Below are 22,499 nucleotides of genomic sequence, written 5' to 3'. Positions count from 1 at the left end.
AAGAAAAAGTTGACAGGTTGCTTCCATTGTCTTTTTTTTTTTTTACAGTTGTTAATCGGGGAAGAAAATACTTGCGGCTTGAAGAAACTTTTCTTCCTGTAAAAACGCTGAGTGAACCAAAGAAATTCACTCGGTGGCTGGGTTTGTTTTTTGTTTTGTTTTTTACAGTATGCCCTAAGACAGGGGTGCCAACACTTTTTTGGCTTGCGAACTACTTTTAAAAAGACTAAGTCAAAATGATCTACCAACAATAAAATTTTAAAAAGCACAAAGCACACTGTACGCAGAGAAAATGTAATTATCATTTGTATTTGGAAGGTTTTCAGAGGTCAAGGCAGATAACTTTAAAATATGCAATGTCACCTCAGAAACAACTATACAAAAATAGACAAATATACCATTTTTCCTACCTTTTTGTCTGGTGACTTCATGAGTCTCTGGTTGCACTTCCTTCTTCTGTAAATCCAATATTTCTTTCTTTCTGCCTCCTCCCCTTTTCTGTCTCTCTTTCTTTTTCTCTCCCCCTCTTTATTTCTGTCTTTCTCTCTCCCCCTGCCTGCCTTTCTTTCTCTCTCCCCCTGCACCTCGCCATCGCGCCAATTTTTCCACTTTCCCGATTTTTTCTCTCTCCCTGCCTGCCTGTCTTTCTCTCTCCCCCTGCCCCCCCCAAGCCACCACGCCGATTTCTCCCTGCTTCCCTGAGCCAGGCCTGGCGCGTACAAGGGCCGGGCCCACAAGCCTCCCCCCCCTCCCCGACATCAATTCTGACATCAGTTAGGAAGTTCCAGGCCAGCCAGACAGCGATTGGCTGGCCCAGAACTTCCTCTCCGACAACAGAATTGACGTCGGAGGTGAAGGCTTGTGGGTTCGGCGCTTGTATGCGCCTGGCCTGGCTAGGAGAGGCAGAAAGAACAAGATCGCAAAGGCAACGTAATCAGCTCACATTGCCTTTGCGATCTACTGGTCGATCACAATCGACCATTTGCGCACTCCTGCCCTAAGGGCTAGAAAGCAAAGGCTTTCTGACTAAAAAGTCAGAATTTTGGTAATAATTTATGTTCTTTCTCTGAAGAGGGAGAGAGAGCCGCGACTGTCAAGGAGCGGGTCAGAAAAAAAACTGACAGGAGGAGGGGAGGGGGCTCGAGGAGTGGGCAATCCTGCACATGCTCAGTAAGCTCAAAAGGTTACTATAGCTATGGGAGAGAGTACCAACATCTTTGGCTCAGTCAGAGACTTCACCAGTCAAGTGGGGCTGCATATCCCCTGCCTGTCTCCAAAGAACTCTGGGTATTCATCTGAAAAGCATGGTGACAAATCTGAGTCAGAGTCATCGATGTCGGCTCTTCTGGTAATAGAGCATTGAGTGAAGTGCTGAGAGTGTGATAAGAACCTCAAGGAGATGTTGGTGTGCTCCACTCCCTAGAGAACTTCAGATGTGGAAGCTTGATGTTGAGGCATCCAAGATCAGTCATCGATACACTGCGTGGTTGATGCTGGGACTGGGCTGAGGCCAGGAATGATGATGCAGGAGGCTGTGCAGGATGTGACTGCAGTAACCCAGCCAGATCTTGCTGCAGCAGTGCTCAAAGCTGCTCTTGCAGCGATGGCACCAGTACTGATATTGACAAAGGTACATTAGGCACTTGTTGAGTTGGGTGCCCAGGCACTGGGGAAAACTAATAACTGCAGATCCTGTGAGCTGATGTTGGGCAGGAAGGCACTAGCATGTGCATGATACAGGCGGTCCTAAAGTAAACAGTTACCGTACACTTTTTGACTGTCCGTACCAGGTTCCATAGATGACATCACCCAGATGTGCGAATATCATGCCTGCTTTTCCTTGGAGAAAAATTATGTATATGCTTAGACTGCAACCCTTTTCTCTAAATATGTTTGCTTATAAAATTATTATTGCAAGCAGATGTTACACAAAATACATGTCCTCTTGAGTATCCTTATTTGTATTTTACCCAAGGATCCACATTTAGCAAGACTTTTGTAATATATAGTAAAACCTTGGATTGCAAGTAACTTGGTTTGCAAGCGTTTTGCAAGACAAGCAAAACATTTTATTAAATGTTAACTTGATATACAAACAATGTCTTGCAATACAAGTACATATAGTATACACACATCACAACTAAGCCGATGGTTCTTCTCTACCTGATGCTACAGGAGTGTAGTGACTGTTCTAAACAAGCAAAGTCTTGCAATACAAGCACATACAGAATACACATGTCACATAATCACAACTGAGCCGATGGTTCTTCTCTCTCTGACGCTGCAGGAGTGTAGTGACTGTTCTCAAGAAGGACATGGCAATACTCGAGAGGGTCCAGAGGAGAGCAACGAGGTTGATAAAGGGCATGGAGAACCTTTCATATGCCGAACGGTTGGACAGGCTGGGACTCTTTACCCTGGAAAAGCAGAGACTGAGAGGGGACATGATAGAGACTTATAAAATCATGAAAGGCATAGAGAAGGTGGAGAGGGACAGATTCTTTAGACTAGCAGGGACAACAAAAACAAGAGGTCATTCAGAAAAACTGAGAGGAGACAGATTCATAACGAATGCAAGGAAGTTCTTCTTCACTCAACGGGTGGTAGACACCTGGAACGCACTTCCCGGAGAGGTGATAAGACAGAGTACAATTCTGGGGTTCAAAAAGGGACTGGATGACTTCCTGGAAGCAAAGGGGATAACAGGGTACAGATAAAGGTTTACCTTACAGGACATTGAGCGAACAGGGTATGGACATTTTAGGTTAGGTAGGGAACACTTACAGGTCATGGATCTGGGGGGCCGCCGCAGGAGCGGACTGCCGGGCACGATGGACCTCTGGTCTGACCCGGCAGAGGCAGTGCTTATGTTCTTATGTTCTAAGTTTTTGGGTTATGGAACGAATCGTCTTAGTTTCCATTATTTTTTATGGGGAAATTCGCTTTGATATACGAGTGCTTTGGATTACAAGCATACTTCTGGCATGTGGGTCAAATTATACTCGCAAACCAACATTCCATCTGACATCTCATTTCCATTGTTCTGAGCTATATTGGGTTTTTAATGTTCCAACTTACACAAAAGTAATTCTGTAAATTTAAGTATTTACCTTTTTTAACCCAGCAAAACCTTCAGATTCCAGAAAGAAAAAGGCAAATGGCATGAGGACAAATAAGCACAAGTTTGAAAAAAGAGAAACAAGGTTCCATAAACCTGAAAAAAAGAAGGCTGTGATTAAGTTACTGCTTTTCAAAACAAATTAAAGTAAGAACAAGTAGGTTTTACAGTAAGTAGTTTTGCTAGTTTTCAAGTATAAAGGTTTAAAAAGTAAACTATATTTATCAATCCACAAGAAAAAAAGGGTTAGTGTACAGTTCAAAGAAAGAATCATTCTCCGCTGGCTCGTAATTATCAATTGCCACCAAGTGATCACTTTGTTCATCTGCAATTCTTGACTTCCAAGTCTATTAAACCTACTGTACAATCAAATGAGAAAATACTGTTCTGTAAGACTTATGTGAAGATTTTTTACAATGCTGTACTCATAAAAATGAATTTGTGTTATAAAACATTATCTCAGGGATAAGATGCTTCTTAATCTGTCTCACAGAGCTAAATGGGAAGCTGAGCTGGGTACCTAATACAATACAAAGAGCATGCTTGGGAGAACTGGGTTAAAATTATACAGTCCTGGTAATCTTACTCTGGCTCGACTCTACCATGTTTCCTGCTGCCTCAGTGCCCTGTGAGAGAAAATGGGACGAGAGAGGAACTATGGGTCTTATCAGGTGGACATGCCTCGAGGTCAGAGCTTATTGGAAAATGGTGCAACATAAGCTTTAGAGTTGGTTGAGACTTGTGATGCCTTGGCATCAGGGGATATACTTTTCAATAAACCAGTTCCGGGTGAACTTTTGAAGCAGCAACGTCTTATTCAGCATTGTTTCAATGCAGCCCATCTCATCCTGGCTGCCGCCTGGAAATCAAACTGTTCTACCTGCCTGTGTGTGAATAACTAAACTTTGGTTTATAGCCAACATGGAAAAGTTCACAGCTCAGAACAAGACCCTGGTCAAATGGGAATGCATTTGGGAACTCTTTACTCCTAAAGTATCCTGTTAGGCCCATATTCTATACATGACACCTTAAGTTAGGCGTTGGTAGGCTCCCTAGCAGCGCCTAACAAGTGAAAAAGTTTAAACATGATTAAAAGTTTTTGTTTTTTTAAATGTAGGAGCTACTGGTGTCTAGAATACCATCACCTTTATCGCAGCTACGGAAGCACTTTACAACACCTAACACCACTTTAGGCATGGCTAATGTCAGAAGGAAAAATTATGTTCTTACTTGCTAATTTTCTTTCCTCTAGACGCAGCAGATGAATCCAGAGACTACTGGGATAGCACACATCTACCAGCAGATGGAGATAGAGAACTGATTAACAGGTGGTCCCATTGGCTGGCACTCTCCCTGTATCTTCAGTATTGCTCCTTGCCCAAGCAGTGGGAACCAGAAATATGGCCCCATGTAAAAAAACTTCTTTCCCATAATAAATGTAAAGGCAACAATATAGAAAACTACCAACTAGAACAAAACGGTGGAAACAGAAACAGAGATCTAATAGCCAGAAAGGGAGGGCTCTGGATTCATCTACTGCGTCTAGAGTAAAGAAAATTAACAGGTAAGAACATAATTTTTCATTCCTCAGCAACAGCAGCAGATGAATCCAGAGACTAGTGGGATGTAGCAAAGCAATCCTCAATTAGGGTGGGAAGCGAACGCCGCCTCAGCAATAACCGACGCACCAAAGGCAGCCTCCGCACGTACTGCCACATCCAACTGGTAATGCTTAGAAAAAGTGTTCTTAGAAGACCAAGTAGCCTGACAAATCTCCGAAGAAAAACCTCTGGACTCTGCCCAAGAAGTAGCCATCGCTCTAGTGGAATGAGCATGAAGCTTGTCCGGCAACTGCTTACCTGATGTCAAGTAAGCGGAAGCAATGGCTTCCTTGACCCATCGAGCAATGGAAGCTTTAGATGCAGCCATACCCTTGTTGCTGCCTGCAAACAAAACAAAGAGGTAATCTGAACGGCGAAAGTCGTTAGTAAGATGGAGATAATGTAGAAGAATCCTAAGAATATCCAGGAACCGCAGCGAAGAGAATTTCTCCCACCCAGTCCTCCTTCCGGAAGGCTGGAAGGAAGAGAGACTGGTTAACGTGAAAGGGCGATACCACTTTAGGAAGAAACGATGGAACAGTCCTAACAGACACACCAGAATCTGAAATGCACAAAAAAGGATCTCTACATGACAACGCCTGTAACTCAGACACATGCCTGGCCGAAGCCATACTGACAAGAAAAACTGCTTTCAACGTCACATCTTTCAAAGTCGATTTCGCCAAAGGCTCAAAGGGAGGCTTTTGTAACCCCCCAAGGACTACTTTAAGACTCCACTCCAGACAGATTTTTTTAATAGGAGGACGAATATGTTGCATCCCTTTTAAAAATCGATTTACATCAGGTTGTTACCCAAGGGAAGAATGAGCCACACGGCCTCTGTAACAAGCAATAGCGGCCACTTGAACCTTAAGAGAATTATAGGCCAATCCCTTGGCAACTCCATCCTGAAAAAGAGCAAAGAAGCTTGAAAGCTTGGAAGGGCGACAGACCCTGAGCAGCACACCAAGAATCAAAAACCCTCCAGACTCTAGCATACGAGGCAGAAGTAGATCTCTTTTTAGCTTGAAGAACAGTGGAAATAACTTGCTCTGAATATCTCCTACGTCTCAGCTGCGACCTTTCAAGAGCCAGTCCGTAAGACCAAAGTGGGACGGATTTTCCATGCAGATCGGACCCCGAGTTAGTAAGTTCCAAGTCACCGGAAATGTCAACCGATCGCCCGTCGACAGATGCATTAGGTCCGCATACCATGGACGACGCGGCCAATCCGGAGCTACCAGGATCACCGTGCCCGGAAAGTGAGATATGCGATGCAGCACCCGACCTATCATCGGCCAAGGAGGAAACACATAAAGGAGACAACTCGGAGGCCATGGAAGAGCCAATGCGTCTACCCCCTCGGACGCCTGCTCCCTGAGTCTGCTGACGAACCGAGGAAGCTTTGCATTTTGAGATGAGGCCATGAGATCTATATCCGGAAGACCCCATCTCTGAACTAGTAGGTTGAAAGCCTGAGTGTAGAGTTCCCATTCTCCGGGATCTAGAAGATTTCTGCTGAGGAAGTCCGCCTGAACATTGGCCCGCTCCGCAATGTGCGCCGCTGAGAGAAGAGGAAGATGAACCTCTGCCCACTGAAGCAGTACCATCGCCTCGCCGGCTAATTGAGGACTTCGTGTACCTCCTTGCCGGTTGAGATAAGCCACCGCCGTCACATTGTCCGAAAAGACTCTTGTCGGATGGTCCTGAATCATGGACTGAAACGCGAGAAGCGCTAGCCTGATCGCTCTCAACTCTAGCATATTGATCAACCACTGAGCCTCCTCCTGAGACCAGACTCCCTGTGCTGAAGATTGAAGGCACTGAGCTCCCCATCCCAGCAGACCGGCATCCGTTGTAACTATGATCCAGTCCAGAGTCGCAAGTGGCATGCCTTTGAACAGATTGGTCTTACTGAGCCACCAATGCATGCTGAGTGCCGCTAGAGACGTCCATTGAATATGACGATTGTAGTCCTGAGACACCGGGGGCCACCGTGAGAGAAGGGACTGCTGCAACGGTCTCATGTGGAAGCGAGCCCATGGCACCACCTCCAGAGCTGCCACCATCGATCTCAGAACCTGCACATGATCCCAAACCCTCGGTCTAGGTGACTGGAGAAGCAGGCAAACTTGAGATTGCAACTTCTCTCCCCAGTCCTTGGGTAGGAACACCTTCCCCCGACTTGTGTCGAACTGTACTCCCAGATGCTCCAACGATCGGGAAGGGGTAAGGGAGCTCTTTGGAAAATTGATGACCCACCCCAAAGATTGAAGAAGAGAGATCACCTGTTGGGTTACCTTCAAACTCTCCTGACTGGAAGTCGCCCGGATCAACCTGTCGTCCAAGTAAGGATGTACCCGAATCCCTTCCTGGCGAAGGAAAGCCGCCACTACTACTATGACCTTCGAAAACTTATGCGGAGCCGTGGCTAGGCCAAATGGCATGGTTCAAAACTGATAGTGCTGGCCAAGTACCACAAATACCGCAGATACTTCTGATGCAGCGGCCAAATAGGGAAGTGCAGATAAGTTTCCTTGAGGTCTAGAGCCGTAAGGAATTCTCCCAACTGAACCGCCGTCATGACCGACCGCACTGTTTCCATCCGGAAATGCCTGACCCGCAGAAAGCGATTGACCTTCTTGAGATCCAAGACAGGCCTGACCGAACCCCTTTTTTTGGGCATTATGAAAGAAATGGAATATCTTCCCTGTCCCCTTTCTTCCGGAGGAACTGGAATCACAGCCCCAATCTCCAAGAGAACTCGAAGGGTGATCTGTACTGCTTCTCGTTTGGCTGCCCCTGTACAAGGGGAGACCAAGAAAGAATCTGCGATGGGAGAGGAAAATTCTAATTTGTAACCTTCTCGAATAATATCCAAGACCCACTGATCAGAAGTTATCTTGGCCCACTCCGCCAGGAAGGAAGACAGCCAACCCCCTATGGTTACGACGGAGGGAGCCGGCATACCGTCATTGGGAAGTACGTAAGGCCGGGGTTCAGGCAGGTTGAGCAGATTGGGGTTTTGCAGGATGAAAGGAATTCTTTTGTGAAAACTTAGGCCTAGAAGTATAGGAAGAACCGTAAGATAGTGAAAAGGACGGCTTTCCCGGCCGATTTCTCTTAACATCTCGGAAACGATTTCTGGTTGACAAAGCCTTCAAAGGGGCTTTAGGCTTATCCTCCGGCAACCTCTGCGTCTTGGTATCACCAAAATCTTTAACCAATTTTTCCAAATCATCACCAAATAACAAGCGACCCTTAAAAGGAAGTCTCGTTAGTCTAAGCTTGGAAGCCGCATCTGCTGCCCAGTGCCTGAACCACAACAATCTGCATGAAACAACCGAGAGAGACATTTGCTTCGCCGAAGCGCAAATAATAACATAGAGGGCATCCGCCAAATATGCAAGCTCCGTCTCCATATCTGGAAAGTCGGAGGGGACAGGAATCCCTGTCTCCATCATGCTATCTGCCATACGTTGAGCCCATTGCAGACAAGCCCGTGCCGCATATGAACTGCACACAGCTGCCTGCAAGATAACCGCCGCTACTTCAAAAGACAGCTTAAGTGAAGACTCAATCTTCCTATCCTGAATGTCTTTGAGCGCTATACCCCCCTTCACTGGCAAGGTTGTCTTCTGGGTAACCGCTGCCACCAAAGCATCCACCATGGGGTTCTTAAATTTGTCCAGCTCATCCTGAGCAACCGGATACAACTGGCGCATAGCCTTCGCGACACGGAGACCAGCATCTGGCGTGTTCCATTGAGCCGAAATGAGCTCTTGCATCGCCTCATGAACTAGAAACGTTTTAGCCGGTTTCCGTGTGCCTGCCATCAGAGGATTAGTGGACCCCTGCGCATGTGGATCAGGCTGAGAGATATTAAGGCCCTGTAGCGCCTTGGAAATAAATGAAAAAGACGGAGCGCTGTAGGATCATCCACCTCCCTAGCAAGCGCATCCTCAAACTCCAAGTCTGTTACCTCACCGTCCTCCAGAGATTCCAAAAGAGCAAGAGATAAGGTGGAGTCAGATAGAGGGTCCCCTCCGTCCAGAGGCGCCACCCTGCGCCTTTTAGCTGCCTGAGACTCCAGAGGAAGTCTATTGGCATGAAGCACGGGAACCTGGGTCACAGCTCCTGCCCGTTGCTGTGCAGACTGAGAGCCCTGCATCAAAAAGGCCTTATGCATCAACATTACAAACTCCGGGGAAAAAGCCACCAAATTAGCAGGAGCCTGCATCGAAAGAACCTGCTCCTGCCCAAAAACCTGCCCCGCAATGGAAGCAGACGAAGAAAAACAGCTGACTGCCTGCCCAGCCGCCGACGTGCACTAAAGCGGAACGGAAGCAGCCGCGAGTGCAGGAGAAACAGGCCCAACTTCAACCGCGCGGGAAACAACCGAAATATCAAGCGCGATCTGTATTTCTTCACCCCCGCCGAACAGAGGCCCGATGGTGCTCGCCGCTTCCCACAGCTGGAACACAGTTTAACCGCCTCTGCCGCCATTTCTTTGCACAGAAAACTAAACGCTGAGCAACCCAGAACTGGCAGCCAACAAAACAAAACCACGTGCACTAACACCCTAGCAACCAAACCGGCAAACCAAGGAAGCAGAAATAAAGTTGTAAAAAGAAATTTTCTCTCATCCGAGTTCACCTTTTGTTAAGGCTGGCAGTTGCAGACTGGAAGAACAGGAAAGTACCATCCAGCTGCAGGGAAAGAAGAAAAAATAAAGAACCAGAAATAACCTCAATCCAATGGAGAGGAGGGTGGACTAAGGACCTACGGGGGCCCAGGTGTACCTCCCAAAGTTGGCACCGCATAGTAAACACCCCTATCTACCTGAAGAGAAAAATCTCAACAGAAGATGAACAAATATTTCAGCCAGAATGCAGGAGCTAGTGGAAAAGCGACCATCACCTGCTGGGAGATAGAGAATACTGAAGATACAGGGAGAGTGCCAGCCAATAGGACCACCTGTTAATCAGTTCTCTATCTCCGCCTGCTGGTAGATGTGTGCTATCCCACTAGCCTCTGGATTCATCTGCTGCTGTTGCTGAGGAAGTGGTGATAGGTGTCATAAAATGCCTCTGTAGCCACAATTCACATGAAAGGTAGGCACCAGAAATGTAGATCTTTAAAATCCTAACCTACATTTTCAGGAGGGTTTAAGAGGAAGGCAGAGTAAAAGACTCAACTTTTCCCTGTCTTCTTAGTAGCCTGTAGTTGCAAGGAAAAAACACAATTTGAAGTGTCTGTATGCAAATTCTAGAAGCCTAAATAATAAAATAGGAGAGTTAGAGTATGTAGCACTGAATGATGAGATAGATATAATAGGCATCTCAGAGACCTGGTGGAAGGAGGACAATCAATAGGACACTTACCTGGGTACAAATTATATCACAAGGATAGAGTAGATCAAATTGGGGGGGGGGGGGGTTGCACTATATGTTAAAGAAGGAATTGAATCAAATCAAATAAACATTCTGCATGACATAGATAGCAGTGTGGAATCCTTATGGATAGAAATTCCATATGTGAAGTGAAGGAATATAAAGGTAAGGGCTATACTACCGGGACAAAATGAGCAGACAGATGAAGAAATGTTTTCAGAGATTAGGAAAGTTGGAGAACTGGGCAACACTATAATAATGTGTGTTTCTGCTTTGAATTTAATGTGTGGTGTATGATTGTGGTGGTGTATTTCCTCTATCTGTGAGTGATTATTTGGCAATACTGAGTGGAATTGTAGGGGGTTCTATAGATATATTTGTTTATACAGTATGAGCTTTGTTATTTGCTGATTTCAATTACCCCCAACAGAAGAACATAAGAATTGCCGCTGCTGGGTCAGACCAGTGGTCCATTATGCCCAGCAGTCCGCTCCCACGTGGCGGCCCTTAGGTCAAAGACCAGTGCCCTAACTGAGACTAGCCTTACCTGCATACGTTCTGGTTTAGCAGGAACTTGTTTAACTTTGTCTTTCCCCTATAACAGCCTTCAGAAGAGCGTTCCAGTTTTCTACCACTCTCTGGTTAAATGTTACATCGGGGAGTGATAGGGAGGTAAAATTCCTAGATGTCATAAATGACTGCTTCTTGTAGCAACTGGTACGGGAAACAACAAGAGGGAGTGCCAGTTTAGATTTGGTCTTTAGTGGAATGCAAGACATAGTACAGGAGTTAACTGTGTTGGGTCCCCTGGAAAACAGTGATCATAACAATCAAATTTGAGCTGATATTAGGAGTAACGTCACACAAAAGAAATCTACTGTAGGGGCATTTAATTTTTGAAAGGGCGACTATGATAAAATGAGGAAAATGGTTAAAAGGATCAGTTGCAAAGTTAGGACTGTAAACCAGGCATGGATGTTATTTAAAAATATTGTCGTGGAAGTCCAGACCAGATGTATGCCACGTATCAGCAAAGGTAGAAAGAAAAGGAAACAAGAGCCAGCATGGTTAAAAGGTGAAGTGAGAGGCTATTAGAGCCAAAAAAAAATCCTTTAAAGCAGTGTTCTTCAACCACTGGTCCACGGACCGGTGCCGGTCTGCGCAGGGCCGGCGAGATCAGTGTGCAAAATTCCTGCTGGTCTGTGCAGGGCCGGCAAGAGCCTCCAACAGTAACTTCCTCCCCCTCCCCTCCCCTCAGCTCTCAGTACTTCCCCTGCAGCAGCAATTCACTTAGGCAGCTTTGGGGCTTTTGCTGAGTCGCAGCCCACCTCTGATTATGCAACTTCCTCTTTCCTCAGAGGCGGCACGACCCATCAAAGGACCCAAGGCTGCCTAAGTTAATCGCTGCTGCAGGCAAGTACTGAGAGCTGCTGGGAGGGGAGCGGAGGGAAGGGGATGAAGCCACTGTTGTAGGCTGGGAAGCTGCTGGATAAAGGGAGAGCTGCTACTGGACCTGGAGGGAGGGAAAAGGAGAGATGCTGCTGGGAGGGGAGGAGGGAAAGGGAAGAGAAGAGAGTTACTGTTTGATAGGGGGAGGAGGGGAGAAGGAAAAAAGGAAGGAAACAGCTGGCAGGGAGATTAGAGGAAGGGAAGGGGTCAGGGTGGAATGGAGAGATCAGATGATGGAAAGGGGAGAGAAAGGAATGAGAAAGTAGAGAGAGATTGATGCTGGAAAGGGGTTCAGCAGAGAAATAAGGAGAGAGGGACAAAGATTCTAGATCTGGTGGAGAGATAAAAATGGAGAGAGCAGTGAAACTGGCATGAATCATGTAAAAAGGAGAGAGGGGCACAGGCTGGATGGAAAGGGGAGAGGAGCATAAAAAGAAGGCAGACACCATATGGGAGGGGGAGAGGGCAGACAGTGGATGGAAGAGGCAGATGCTGTATTGAAGAGACAGATGGCAGACGCTCGAAGGAAGAGAGTGAAAAGAAGATGAAAGCAGAAACCAGAGACAACAAAAGGTAGAAAAAAAAATAATTGTTTTCTTTTTTTTTTTAATTTTATTTATTAATTTTTCATTCTTACAGCAATTGAATCATACATAATATAATTAATTATTACATGACATTTGTAACTACAATCAATACATCATATCATAAATGATAAATCCCTCCCCTTTTTTCCAATTCCTATTTCCAAAAAGTATACAAATCCCAACCCAACCCTATATACCTACTGCCAATGTGCTAAGAAATCTGATCATTAGAATAATTAGTCAATGGTTCCCAAATTTTCTTAAAATTTTGAAGATTCCCTTGTTGTAACACTAACACTTTTTCCATTTTGTATATATGACAGACAGAGTTCCACCAGAATGTATAATTTAATTTGGTATAATCCTTCCAATTTTGAGTAATTTGTTGCATGGCGACCCCTGTCAATAATAATAGTAGTTTGCTATTATTTGCTGAAATCGGACTCTGAGTTCTCATTGCAGTACCAAATAATATGGTATCATATGAGAGTCCTACATGATTTTCTAGTAACTTATTAATTTGGGGCCAAATTAATTTCCAAAAGGCATTTACATAGGGACAGAAAAAAATTAAATGATCTAACGTCCCTACTTCTATTCTACAATGCCAGCATCTATTGGATCTAGTACTATCTATCTTTTGCAGGCGCGTAGGGGTCCATAACACTCTATGTAACAAAAACATCCATGTTTGACTCATAGATGCTGACCTTGTAGACCTTAATCTCCAGGACCAAAATCGTGGCCATTGAGAAGCAGAAATTGTCTGTCCAATCTCAATACTCCAAATATCCCTAAGTCCAGTTTTCTTTTTTTTATTTAAAAATCCATATAAAAATTTATACCATTTTGCGGCTTGGTGACCCGAAAAATCCGCCTGGAAACATAGAACCTGTAGACTATATTGAGTATTAATAATTGTTTTCTTGATAATAGAGGGGATATATGTGAAGCAGAGGGGAGACAGGGGTTTTGTTGATCCTTGCTCTATATTATTTGTATTTATAAAATGACAATTGTACAGAATATTGTTTCTTTTTATACTTTAATAAAATATGTTCAATATAAAATCATAACTGAGGCTTGTGCGGATAGGATCAGATGGTTTGCAGGGACCGAGCTTGTGGGGACAGGACGGAAACAGGGTTTTAAAATTTCAGTCTTAGTAATTTGCTGGTCCACAAAATAATTCTTTTATTTCTGCCAGTCCATAGGTGTAAAAAGGTTGAAGAACACTGCTTTAAAGAATAGAAAAAAGATCCGAATGAAGAAAATAAGAAGAAACACAAGCACCGGCAAGTTAGAAGCAAAGCACTGATAAAGATAGCTAAGAAAGAATATGAAGGGAAACTTGCAAAAGAGGCAAAAACCCATAGCAATTTTTTTTAGGTACATCAGAAGCAGAAAATCTGTGAGGGAATCTGTGGGACCGTTGGATGATCAAGGAGCGAAAGGGGCACTCAGGGAGGATAAGGCCATAGCAGAAAGACTGAATGAATTCTTTGCTTTGGTCTTTACGGAAGAAGATGTAAGATATCTACCTAAACCAGAAATGGTTTTCAAGGGTGATAAAGAAATCTTGGTGAATCTGGAAGATGTACTGGGCCAAATCAACAAGTTAAAAAGTGATAAGTCGCCAGAACCGGATGGTATACATCCCAGGGTATTAAAAGAACTCAAAAATGAAATTGCTGACCTGCTGTAAGTGATCTATAACCTGTTGCTAAAATCGTCTGTAGTACCTGAAGATTAGAGGATGGCCAATGTTACACCGATTTTTAAAAAGGGCTCCAGGGGAGATCCGGGAAATTACAGATCAGTAAGCCTCACTTCGGTGTCGGGCAAAATGGTAGAAACAATTATAAAAAATAAAATTGTGGAACATATAGACAAACATGATTTAATAAGACAGAGTCAAAAATGGGTTCAGCCAAGGGAGATCTTGCCTCACAAATTTGCATGACTTCTTTGAAGGTGTAAATAAACATGTGGATAATGGTGAGCCAGTTGATATAGTATATCTAGATTTTCAGAAAGCTTTTGATAAAGTTCCTCATGAGAGGCTCCTGAGAAAATTAAAGTGTTAAGGGATAGGTGGCAAAGTTCAGTTGTGGATTAAGAATTGGTTATCGGATAGAAAACAGAGGGTAGGGTTAAATGGTCATTTTTCTCAATGGAGGAGAGTAAACAGTGGAATGCCACAGGGGTCTGTACTGGGAACAGGGCTATTTAACTTATTTATAAATGATCTGGAAATTGGAACAATGAGTAAGATGATTAAATTTGCAGATGACAATAAACTGTTCAAAGTTGTTAAAACACATACGGATTGTGAAAAATTGCAGGCAGATCTTAGGAAATTGGAAGACTGGGTGTCCAAATGGCAGATGAAATTTAACAAGGACAGATGCAAAATGATGCACATTGGGAAGAATAAACTGAAATCACAGTTACCGGATGCTAGGATCCACCTTGGGGATTAGCGCCCAAGAAAAGGATCTGGGTGTCATCGTAGACAATACGATTAAATCTTCCGCCCAATGTGCGGCAGCAGCCAAAAAAGCAAATAGGATGCTAGGAATTATTAAAAAAGGGATGGATAACAAGACTAAGAATGTTATAATGCCCTTGTATTGCTCCATGGTACGACCTTATCTGGAGTATTGCATTCAATTCTGGTCTACCTATCTCAAGAAAGATATAGTGGCGCTAGAAAAGGTTCAAAGAAGAGCAACCAAGATGGTAAAGGGGATGGAACTCCTCTTGTATGAGGAAAGACTAAAACAGTTAGGGCTCTTCAGCTTGGAAAAGAGACAGTTAAGGGGAGATATGATTGAAGTTTACAAAATCCTGAGTGGAGTAGAATGAGTACAAGTGGATCGATTTTTCATTCCGTCAAAAATTACAAAGACTAGGGGACACTCAATGAAGTTACAGGAAAATACTTTTAAAACCAATAGGAGGAAATATTTTTTCACTCGAGAATAGTGTTGCCAGAGGATGTGGTAAGAGCGGATAGCGTAGCTGGTTTTAAGAAAGGTTTGGACAAGTTCCTGGAGGAAATGTCCATAGTCTGTTATTGAGAAAGACACGGGGGAAGTCACTGCTTGCCCTGTATTGGTAGCATAGAACATTGCTACTCCTTAGGTTTTGGCCAGGTACTAGTGACCTGGATTGGCTACCGTGAGAACGGGCTACTGGGTTTGATGGACCATTCTTATGTTCTTACCTTTTACAAAGCTGAGATTCTATAAACGGCGCCATTGCATGATAAGACACGCAACCAGCAGCCATTTTTCAGGCAGCCTATGATGGCACTTTTTATAGAATCTGACCCTTATTGCTTACCTACTTTGTTACCTGATCCAATGGATAGGGAGCTGGGTGGTAAGGGCACTGTTCTCTCTTGGGGATATGTACTGTTAAAAATTAGAGGCTCCTGACTGGGATTATATATATCCAAGAAGCAGTTTGATCTATACGATGACTGTTTTATTGATTTAATTTTCAAATAAAGAAAGGGACCTCAAAATTTTTTTTAAAGAAGCATCATTCTCCAAAGTCAACAGTCAAAGTTCAACTAGACCCAAATATATTGCTCTCCTTGAGGCAAAACTATCACTGGAAAGTGAATTACATAGGTGACAATGAAGACTGCATCCCTTTAAACTTAGAGCTTTGAAGTTTACATCTTTACTTATGACCTATGAATCTCTTTGTGGTAGTCTTTTGCACTTTAACTACAGACTATGGAACCAGACACTTTCTTTAAACGCCTCCTGTGTGCCATTATTTTACACCAGTGATATCAAATTGCAATTCTGGAGGGCCACAAACAAATCAGATTTTCTGAATATCCTAAAGAATATGTGTGTAGTATATTTACATACAATGGGATAAGTGCATGGAAATCTCTCAAAAACCTGACAGGATGGTGGTTTGACACCCCTATTTTACACTGTTAAACTTGCCATTTAAACTGATTTAGAGTATAATTAACACATTAAAAAACTAGAAAGCATGCACCAATGATTTTATTATTAATATGACAAAATGATATAGAAATAATTCATGAACTATGGTATGCTGATTCCACCTGAATATAAACCAGGACCCACATAAGAACCAGTTGCCTGACCTTCTAGAGAATGACACGGGGACTGTTTACTGCGGTAAACCGCAGGTCACTGTAGTAAATCCGCAGGAATGGAGACATTTGCAACTGGTTTACCACAGGAATGGGGACAAGACCTTTCACTGCCCCATGGGAATGGAGACAAGACCTTTTACCGCCCTGTGGGAGTGGTGAAAAGTCTTACTCCTGTGATAAAAAAAAATTGCACCCGTGTCAGACTCGGCATCTTCTCCCCAGCTCCTCTTGTGTTTATTTTACCTTCAGGAGCCAGCCATGCCACGATGAAGACAGAAGGAATCTAAAACCAAAGCCTGAGACCAATGTGATTTGAAGAATAAAATTACCAGACAACAAAAAGAAAAAAAATAAATTTATTTTACATTTTGTGAATAGAATATTTCAGATTTGAAATATGTATCCTGCTAGAGCTGCTATTAGACATAAGTGGGGCCACAAAGCCCAGGCTGTGCTTCTTTAGCTTCCAGCTGGCTTAGGGCTCTCTCTCTCTCTCTCTGACCAGGGGCAGTTGCCCTAGTTGCACTCCCCTAACATTATTCTTGCCATGTGTGACTAAAGTATTCTGTTAGCTTGATTTTTCTATGTAGCATTGTGTAGTAATTTGGTTTGTTCAGTTTTCACAATAGTGAAGGGGATATTTGTGAAAGGGAGGGGAGATGGGTTTTGTTGAACCTTATTCTGTTTTATTTGTGTTTATAAAATGACAATTTATTATCAGACGAGAAGCTTCCGCCCACACTCATGCAACTGCAAGGTGGCACAGGCAGGCTTCTCCGGCATCAGTTTCTTTTCTAAAGTGCCACGAAGGTAAGGGGAAGGGAGATAGATTTGGCCGGAGGGAGGGAAGGGGCCGCACGCGATCAGTGACCGCATGCTTCCCTCCCTTAAGTTTCTTTACGCCGCAAAGCTAAGGGGGAGGGTGGGAGATTCTCGGGCTGCTGAAGGGCGGTGAAGTGGCGAGACGGAAGGGTGGATGCTGCGGGGACGGGGCGGTGAAGGGGACGGCAGGTTCGGTGACAGGGCGGTGAAGGGGATGGCGGGGACGGAGCAGTGAAGGGGACTGTGGTCCGGTGATGGGGCAGTGATGGGAACAGATTTTTTTCCCCATGTCATTCTCTAGTGCTGATATTTAATGTTAGTGCCTGGTCATAAGCCAGCACTGAATATCAGGGCCTAATTTTGCTCAATATCAACTGAAACATTTACATTCCATTGGAGTGAATAACTAAAACCCTAGATTCAAGTAATTTTGTGTTTCTTTCAATCCTGTTATCTTACAACTCAAAATAATAGCTGAAGACTAAAAATTCTAATGATGTTTGAATGAAATATATTTAAGCTTAGGAGTTCATTTTCCCCCGATTACTACATCTGTTGCAAATTATAAACTCTTTACTACTGTACTACCACTTGTATTGCCATGTAACTTAACATACAGTATATTCTGTTCAACATGAGGATCTAAAGAACATGCAAACACCAAGAGAATCACTCAGCACTCATTTTACAAAAGATACATTTTAGCACACCCTAAAGTCAGGATAAAGCCTGCGATGCTGTTCAACTCCTTGCAACAAGGTCTCACACGGTACTGGGTCTGTGGTGATGTTAGTGACAAAGTCAGTGATGTAACAGTGAAGGTGGTTAACGACACAGCCAAACAAGGTGTTAAAACTGATAACCGACTTTGCCACTGGCATCACCACAGACTCAGTGAAGCGTGAGGCCTTATAGCATGGAGCTGAACAGCATCATAGGCTTTATCCTAACTCAAGATGACATTGAATACGCCATTGGTAGATTACTACAGCAAAGAGTACATGTTTAGCTTTTAGCAAAGTTTATTAAATTTCTGTAATTTTTCCACAATAAAATACAGATATTGAAAGTTCATTTAATAAAATACTGTTAGAATTTTTGCATAAAACGTCTATCAATGTATCATTGCTGAGTGTAAAAATATAAAAATTATAGCTATAATATCAAGAAATTTGCTCCATTAAGCAAAAATAGCAATTTTTTATTGAAATTTTGTATAACAACATACTATAAAGCAGGAGAAACAAATTTACTGCTCATAACAATTATTAACACAAAGCTTAGGATATTAAGAGACAAAATTCTTGAAATAAACTCTCCCCACCCACCCATCCCATTTGCAGAGAGTCCATCCTTATATACATCTCCATTCTTTCATTATACCTCAACTATTATCTGCAAACTCTTGTATAGGTGCCCATAATAACTTAAATTTGGCCCCTTTGCCTCTTTTCCATTATGACCGCCTCATATTTCCCAATTAATTTCACTGAATTCCACCAAAATTGGAAAGATAACAAAGATGCATTTTTCCAAGTTTTCAAGTCTTTAATGAATTTTAGTGATATCAACTGAAGCAAAGAGATTAAATATCAATCCAGCGTATGTTAACGGAACAATTATATCAGGGGTGTCCAACCTTTTGGCTTCCCTGGGCCGCACTGGCCAAAAAAAATTTTGGGGGGGCTGCGCAAACACTGCAGCAAGACAGAGGAGGGAGCCGACAAGACGGTAAACACCCGGGGGCAGCAGAGGAAAACACTGCCATCGCCCTCGATCGGGGACACACAAAATATTTCACGGGGCTGCATGTGGTCCTTGGGCCGCAGGTTGGACACCCCTGATTTATATGTTTATATGATTTTCCAAAAGGAGTATCCAACTGGGAATCAATTTCAACAAGTGCCCTCTGAGTAGACTTTATAATAGGGTTTAATTTCAAAAATTATGGCAGCACACCAATTAGACCTTGCAATCTAATTGGGCTACGTAAAATTTTTTCTAGTATACACCACTTTGGCAAATTATGCCGATCAGGTATTATCCAATACATACTGTATTTTTCGCAACCAATCAGAAAGCAGCGCAGGGCCAGGCAGGAGCATGGAAAGCTTGCACCTGACTTCCGCGCTCCGGGCCAGGAAATAGAAGGAGACAGCTAGTGAGGGAGGAATCACGCTGGACCACCAGGATGTTTTTAAGAGTAATATCTTGTTGTATTCCCTCTGGTACAGAAGGTATCTCCGAGTCACTTGAAAAATCTAACACTTTAGGAATTTCAGTATAAACTATTTTATTGGTAACTTCGGGTAAAGCTTCCGAATCAGAGGGATTAGTGGGGTTTACTACGGTCCCACCTGAACTTGATACTGGTGGAGGGGGGAGAAGTTCAGTTGAGAGGGCTTAATGAAACTCCTGAGACTGAAGATGAATCCTTTGAGAAAGCAGTTACTGAAGTGTTTTCAATTAATTTTAAATGCTTATTCATTGGACATGTAACTGCTGGGGTTGAACTTTTAGGTTTAGGCTTAATTTTCCTCTTTCCCATAATTTGACAACAATATTTCAAGAATCAAGCAAGGTACCTGAAATAACTATTATTATGATCCTCTGCTCCATGTGGCTCCTCGTGGCTCTCAAGGGGCCTGGAGTGCCCCTTCGGCCACGCACTGCGGCTGCTGGAAGAGACGGACCCAGTGACATCAACAGTCCGTCTCTCCAGGTGCCTGCCCGACAGCCTGCAACAAACTCAGCAAAAGTTGAAACAGTAAAACTGTTATGCTGCCGCGGGAAGCTCAGGGCCAGGTAAGACTCCTCTCCAATGCCCTCGGAAGATAGTGCAGCTCCCTGGATGTTTTTAACAAGGTACGACAGTGGCGGGTGTTTGCGGGGGATAGGGGATAATTTAGAAAGATACCAGGGGGAATGAAAAATATCAAAATAGCCGTTTAGGGAGTGAGGGAGGGAGGGATTTAAAAAGATACGGGAATGGCTACCACACAATGAGGAAAGGGATGGGAGGGTTTTGCGGATCGTGGGGGCTGCTTTTCTCTGTTTTGCTGGAGGGGTTGTACACAGGGGACGGGTATGATTTTGTCATAACAAAAATTTTGTATTGGGCATGCCTTCAGTTCTGATACTATACATTATGCTTGATCTTTACTTCATCGTGTTATTGTTATTCTGTATTTGGTTGTATTCAGCACTGGTTCTGCCAGAGTGTTATTGATGTACTTGTATGAATTACGGTTTTGCCTAATAGAGATTTTACAAAAAAAAAAAAAGATATGGGGGGGTTCGGGCTGGCTGGCTGCCATTAGATATGCCTACCATTAGACGTGCCCTGTACTCTGTCTCGGCCTACCACTAGACCATCAGAGGGGGAACAGGGTACACCATTTGGTTCAGAATTTTTTTTTTCTTGGTTTTTCCTCCTCTACAGGTGGGTGCATCTTATGGTCAGGTGCGTCTTATGGAGCAAAAAATACGGTAGTTTGTCTTATTATGTAAGCATCATGATATTTGTAAAGATGAGGTTAAATTCAGACCACCACATTCCCTAGTACGCTGTAAGGTTTTAAAAGCAAACATTGGTTGCTTGTTTTGTCAAATAAATCTTCTGATCTCTTTGTTCAAATCCTTATACAATGCAAATTTTAAGAAAAATGAAGCTTTATGTAATGGCTTTAAGAGATCCCAGGATGAGCTTTCAATTTTTATTTTTTTTAATTTCCTGATCAAGCACAATCAAATTCATGTGAAAATCTTCAATTTGCACAGTTTTTCCAACTTTAGAATTTCTGGACAACCCTAATGTACAGGATATACAAATACATACACAAGTTTAAAATGTAGTCAAGTCAAACATACAGAGAAAAAGAGACTTTGCAAGTTTCATTAAGAAACGTGTCAAAAAATAAAAGTGTGGTTCTCAGGAGAGCCAGAGATTAAAATGTAAATAAAAGCTGCCTGAAAAAGATGAGAATTTAGAATGGATATGAATTATTATATTTACAAATATATGCTCAAAACATCTAAGAGATTACCTCAATCCAACATATACCAAAGGCACCAAAACTTAATATAATTATAGTACTTAAAATGTTCTTAGTCCAAAATATGAGAATTTCAATTTCTCAAGGCTATCTCAGAATGATTTTTTTTTTTTAATTGTGCACTAATCTAAAAAAATTTCTTCAATACTCTTCTATCCAATGGAAAAGTCACAGATAGGCCTGGTCCCACCCAAAATTGTGGCACTCTTATTATGACTGTTAGGGATCTAACTAAAGAGGTCCTCATTTGACCAATGCCAGGTTGCCCTACATCTGCATATATGCAAAAACTGAGCATGGGTTGGGGGTCAGAGGCTCCACTGACTACTCTGGAGTCGGGAGTGGTACCAGAGGAATGAAGAAGGGCAGATGTGGTCTCTCTCCACACAACAGAAAGTAAAGAAAATTGAGGGAACTTCAGGACAGTAAGTCTGACTTCTGTGGTAAGTAAATTAATAAAAACACCTTCACTATTTACTGTTGTGAAAAACTGTGTGGCTGAAGAAACTGGATGAGTTTGTCTGCAAGAGAATTCTTTTCTCCTGGAAAAGTACAATGGTACCTCGGTTTACGAGTGCACCGGTTTGCGAGTGTTTTGCAAGACGAGCAAAACATTTGCAAAATTGGCACCTCGGAAACCGAGCTTGCCTCGATGTACAAGCGCCTCCCCCCGCAATCCGGCGCCCCCCCCCCCCGCTTGCGGCGCTTCCCCCGCCACAATCTGACATCCCCCCATACCCATCGCTTACCCCCCATCTGGCACCCAGCACCAACGCACAGGACATGCCGGTGCCCGAAGATCTGTCATCCTTTTTGCTGGGCCTTGAGCATCTGCGCATGCTCAAGGCCTTTGAGTTCCTGCTCTCTCCGAGATTCTCGGAGATCTCAAGAATCCCGGAGAGAGCGGGAACTCGAAGGCCTTGAGCATGCGCAGATGCTCAAGGCCCAGCAAAAAGGACGACAGATCTTCGGGCACCGGCATGTCCTGTGCGTTGGTGCTGGGTGCCAGATGGGGGGTAAGCGATGGGTATGGGGGGATGTCAGATTGCGGCGGGGGAAGCGACGCAAGCGGGGGGGGGGGCGCCGGATGCCCATGCCCTGTGCGTTGGTGCCGGTGCCAGATGGGGGGGTAAGCGATGTGTTCAGGTGGGTGGATGGGTGCGGGGGCGGATGTCGGATCGCGGCGGGGGGGCGATGCGAGCGGGGGAATTCCGGATCGCGGGGGAGGGATGGCGGATCACGCAGGGGGCGGCCTTCGTGAGGGGGGGGAAATGCTAGTTCTCGGGGGGAGGGGGGTAGAGCAGTGCCACTGGCCTCAGGGGGG

General features: G+C 43.8%; 1 protein-coding gene across 3 annotated transcripts in view; it reads right to left on the bottom strand.

The window, feature by feature from the left end:
* LMBR1 (limb development membrane protein 1) overlaps positions 1 to 22,499 on the bottom strand; it is a 219,069-nt gene that overhangs the window by 155,468 nt on the left and 41,102 nt on the right. For 2 of the 3 annotated variants that reach the window (XM_033931610.1, XM_033931609.1), the window contains exon 5: positions 3,111 to 3,214. The exons of the other annotated variant lie outside the window; for it this stretch is intronic. In XM_033931610.1, the coding sequence (XP_033787501.1) occupies positions 3,111 to 3,214 (104 nt within the window). The remainder of the gene's footprint in view (positions 1 to 3,110; positions 3,215 to 22,499) is intronic. 3 annotated transcript variants of the gene reach the window in all.

The sequence above is a fragment of the Geotrypetes seraphini genome, chromosome 2 (genome assembly GCF_902459505.1).
Source record: "Geotrypetes seraphini chromosome 2, aGeoSer1.1, whole genome shotgun sequence".
In the NCBI taxonomy this organism is placed as follows: domain Eukaryota; kingdom Metazoa; phylum Chordata; class Amphibia; order Gymnophiona; family Dermophiidae; genus Geotrypetes; species Geotrypetes seraphini.
The sequence above is the reverse complement of the archived record's forward strand: the minus strand, read 5'-3'. Positions and strand labels throughout refer to the sequence as shown.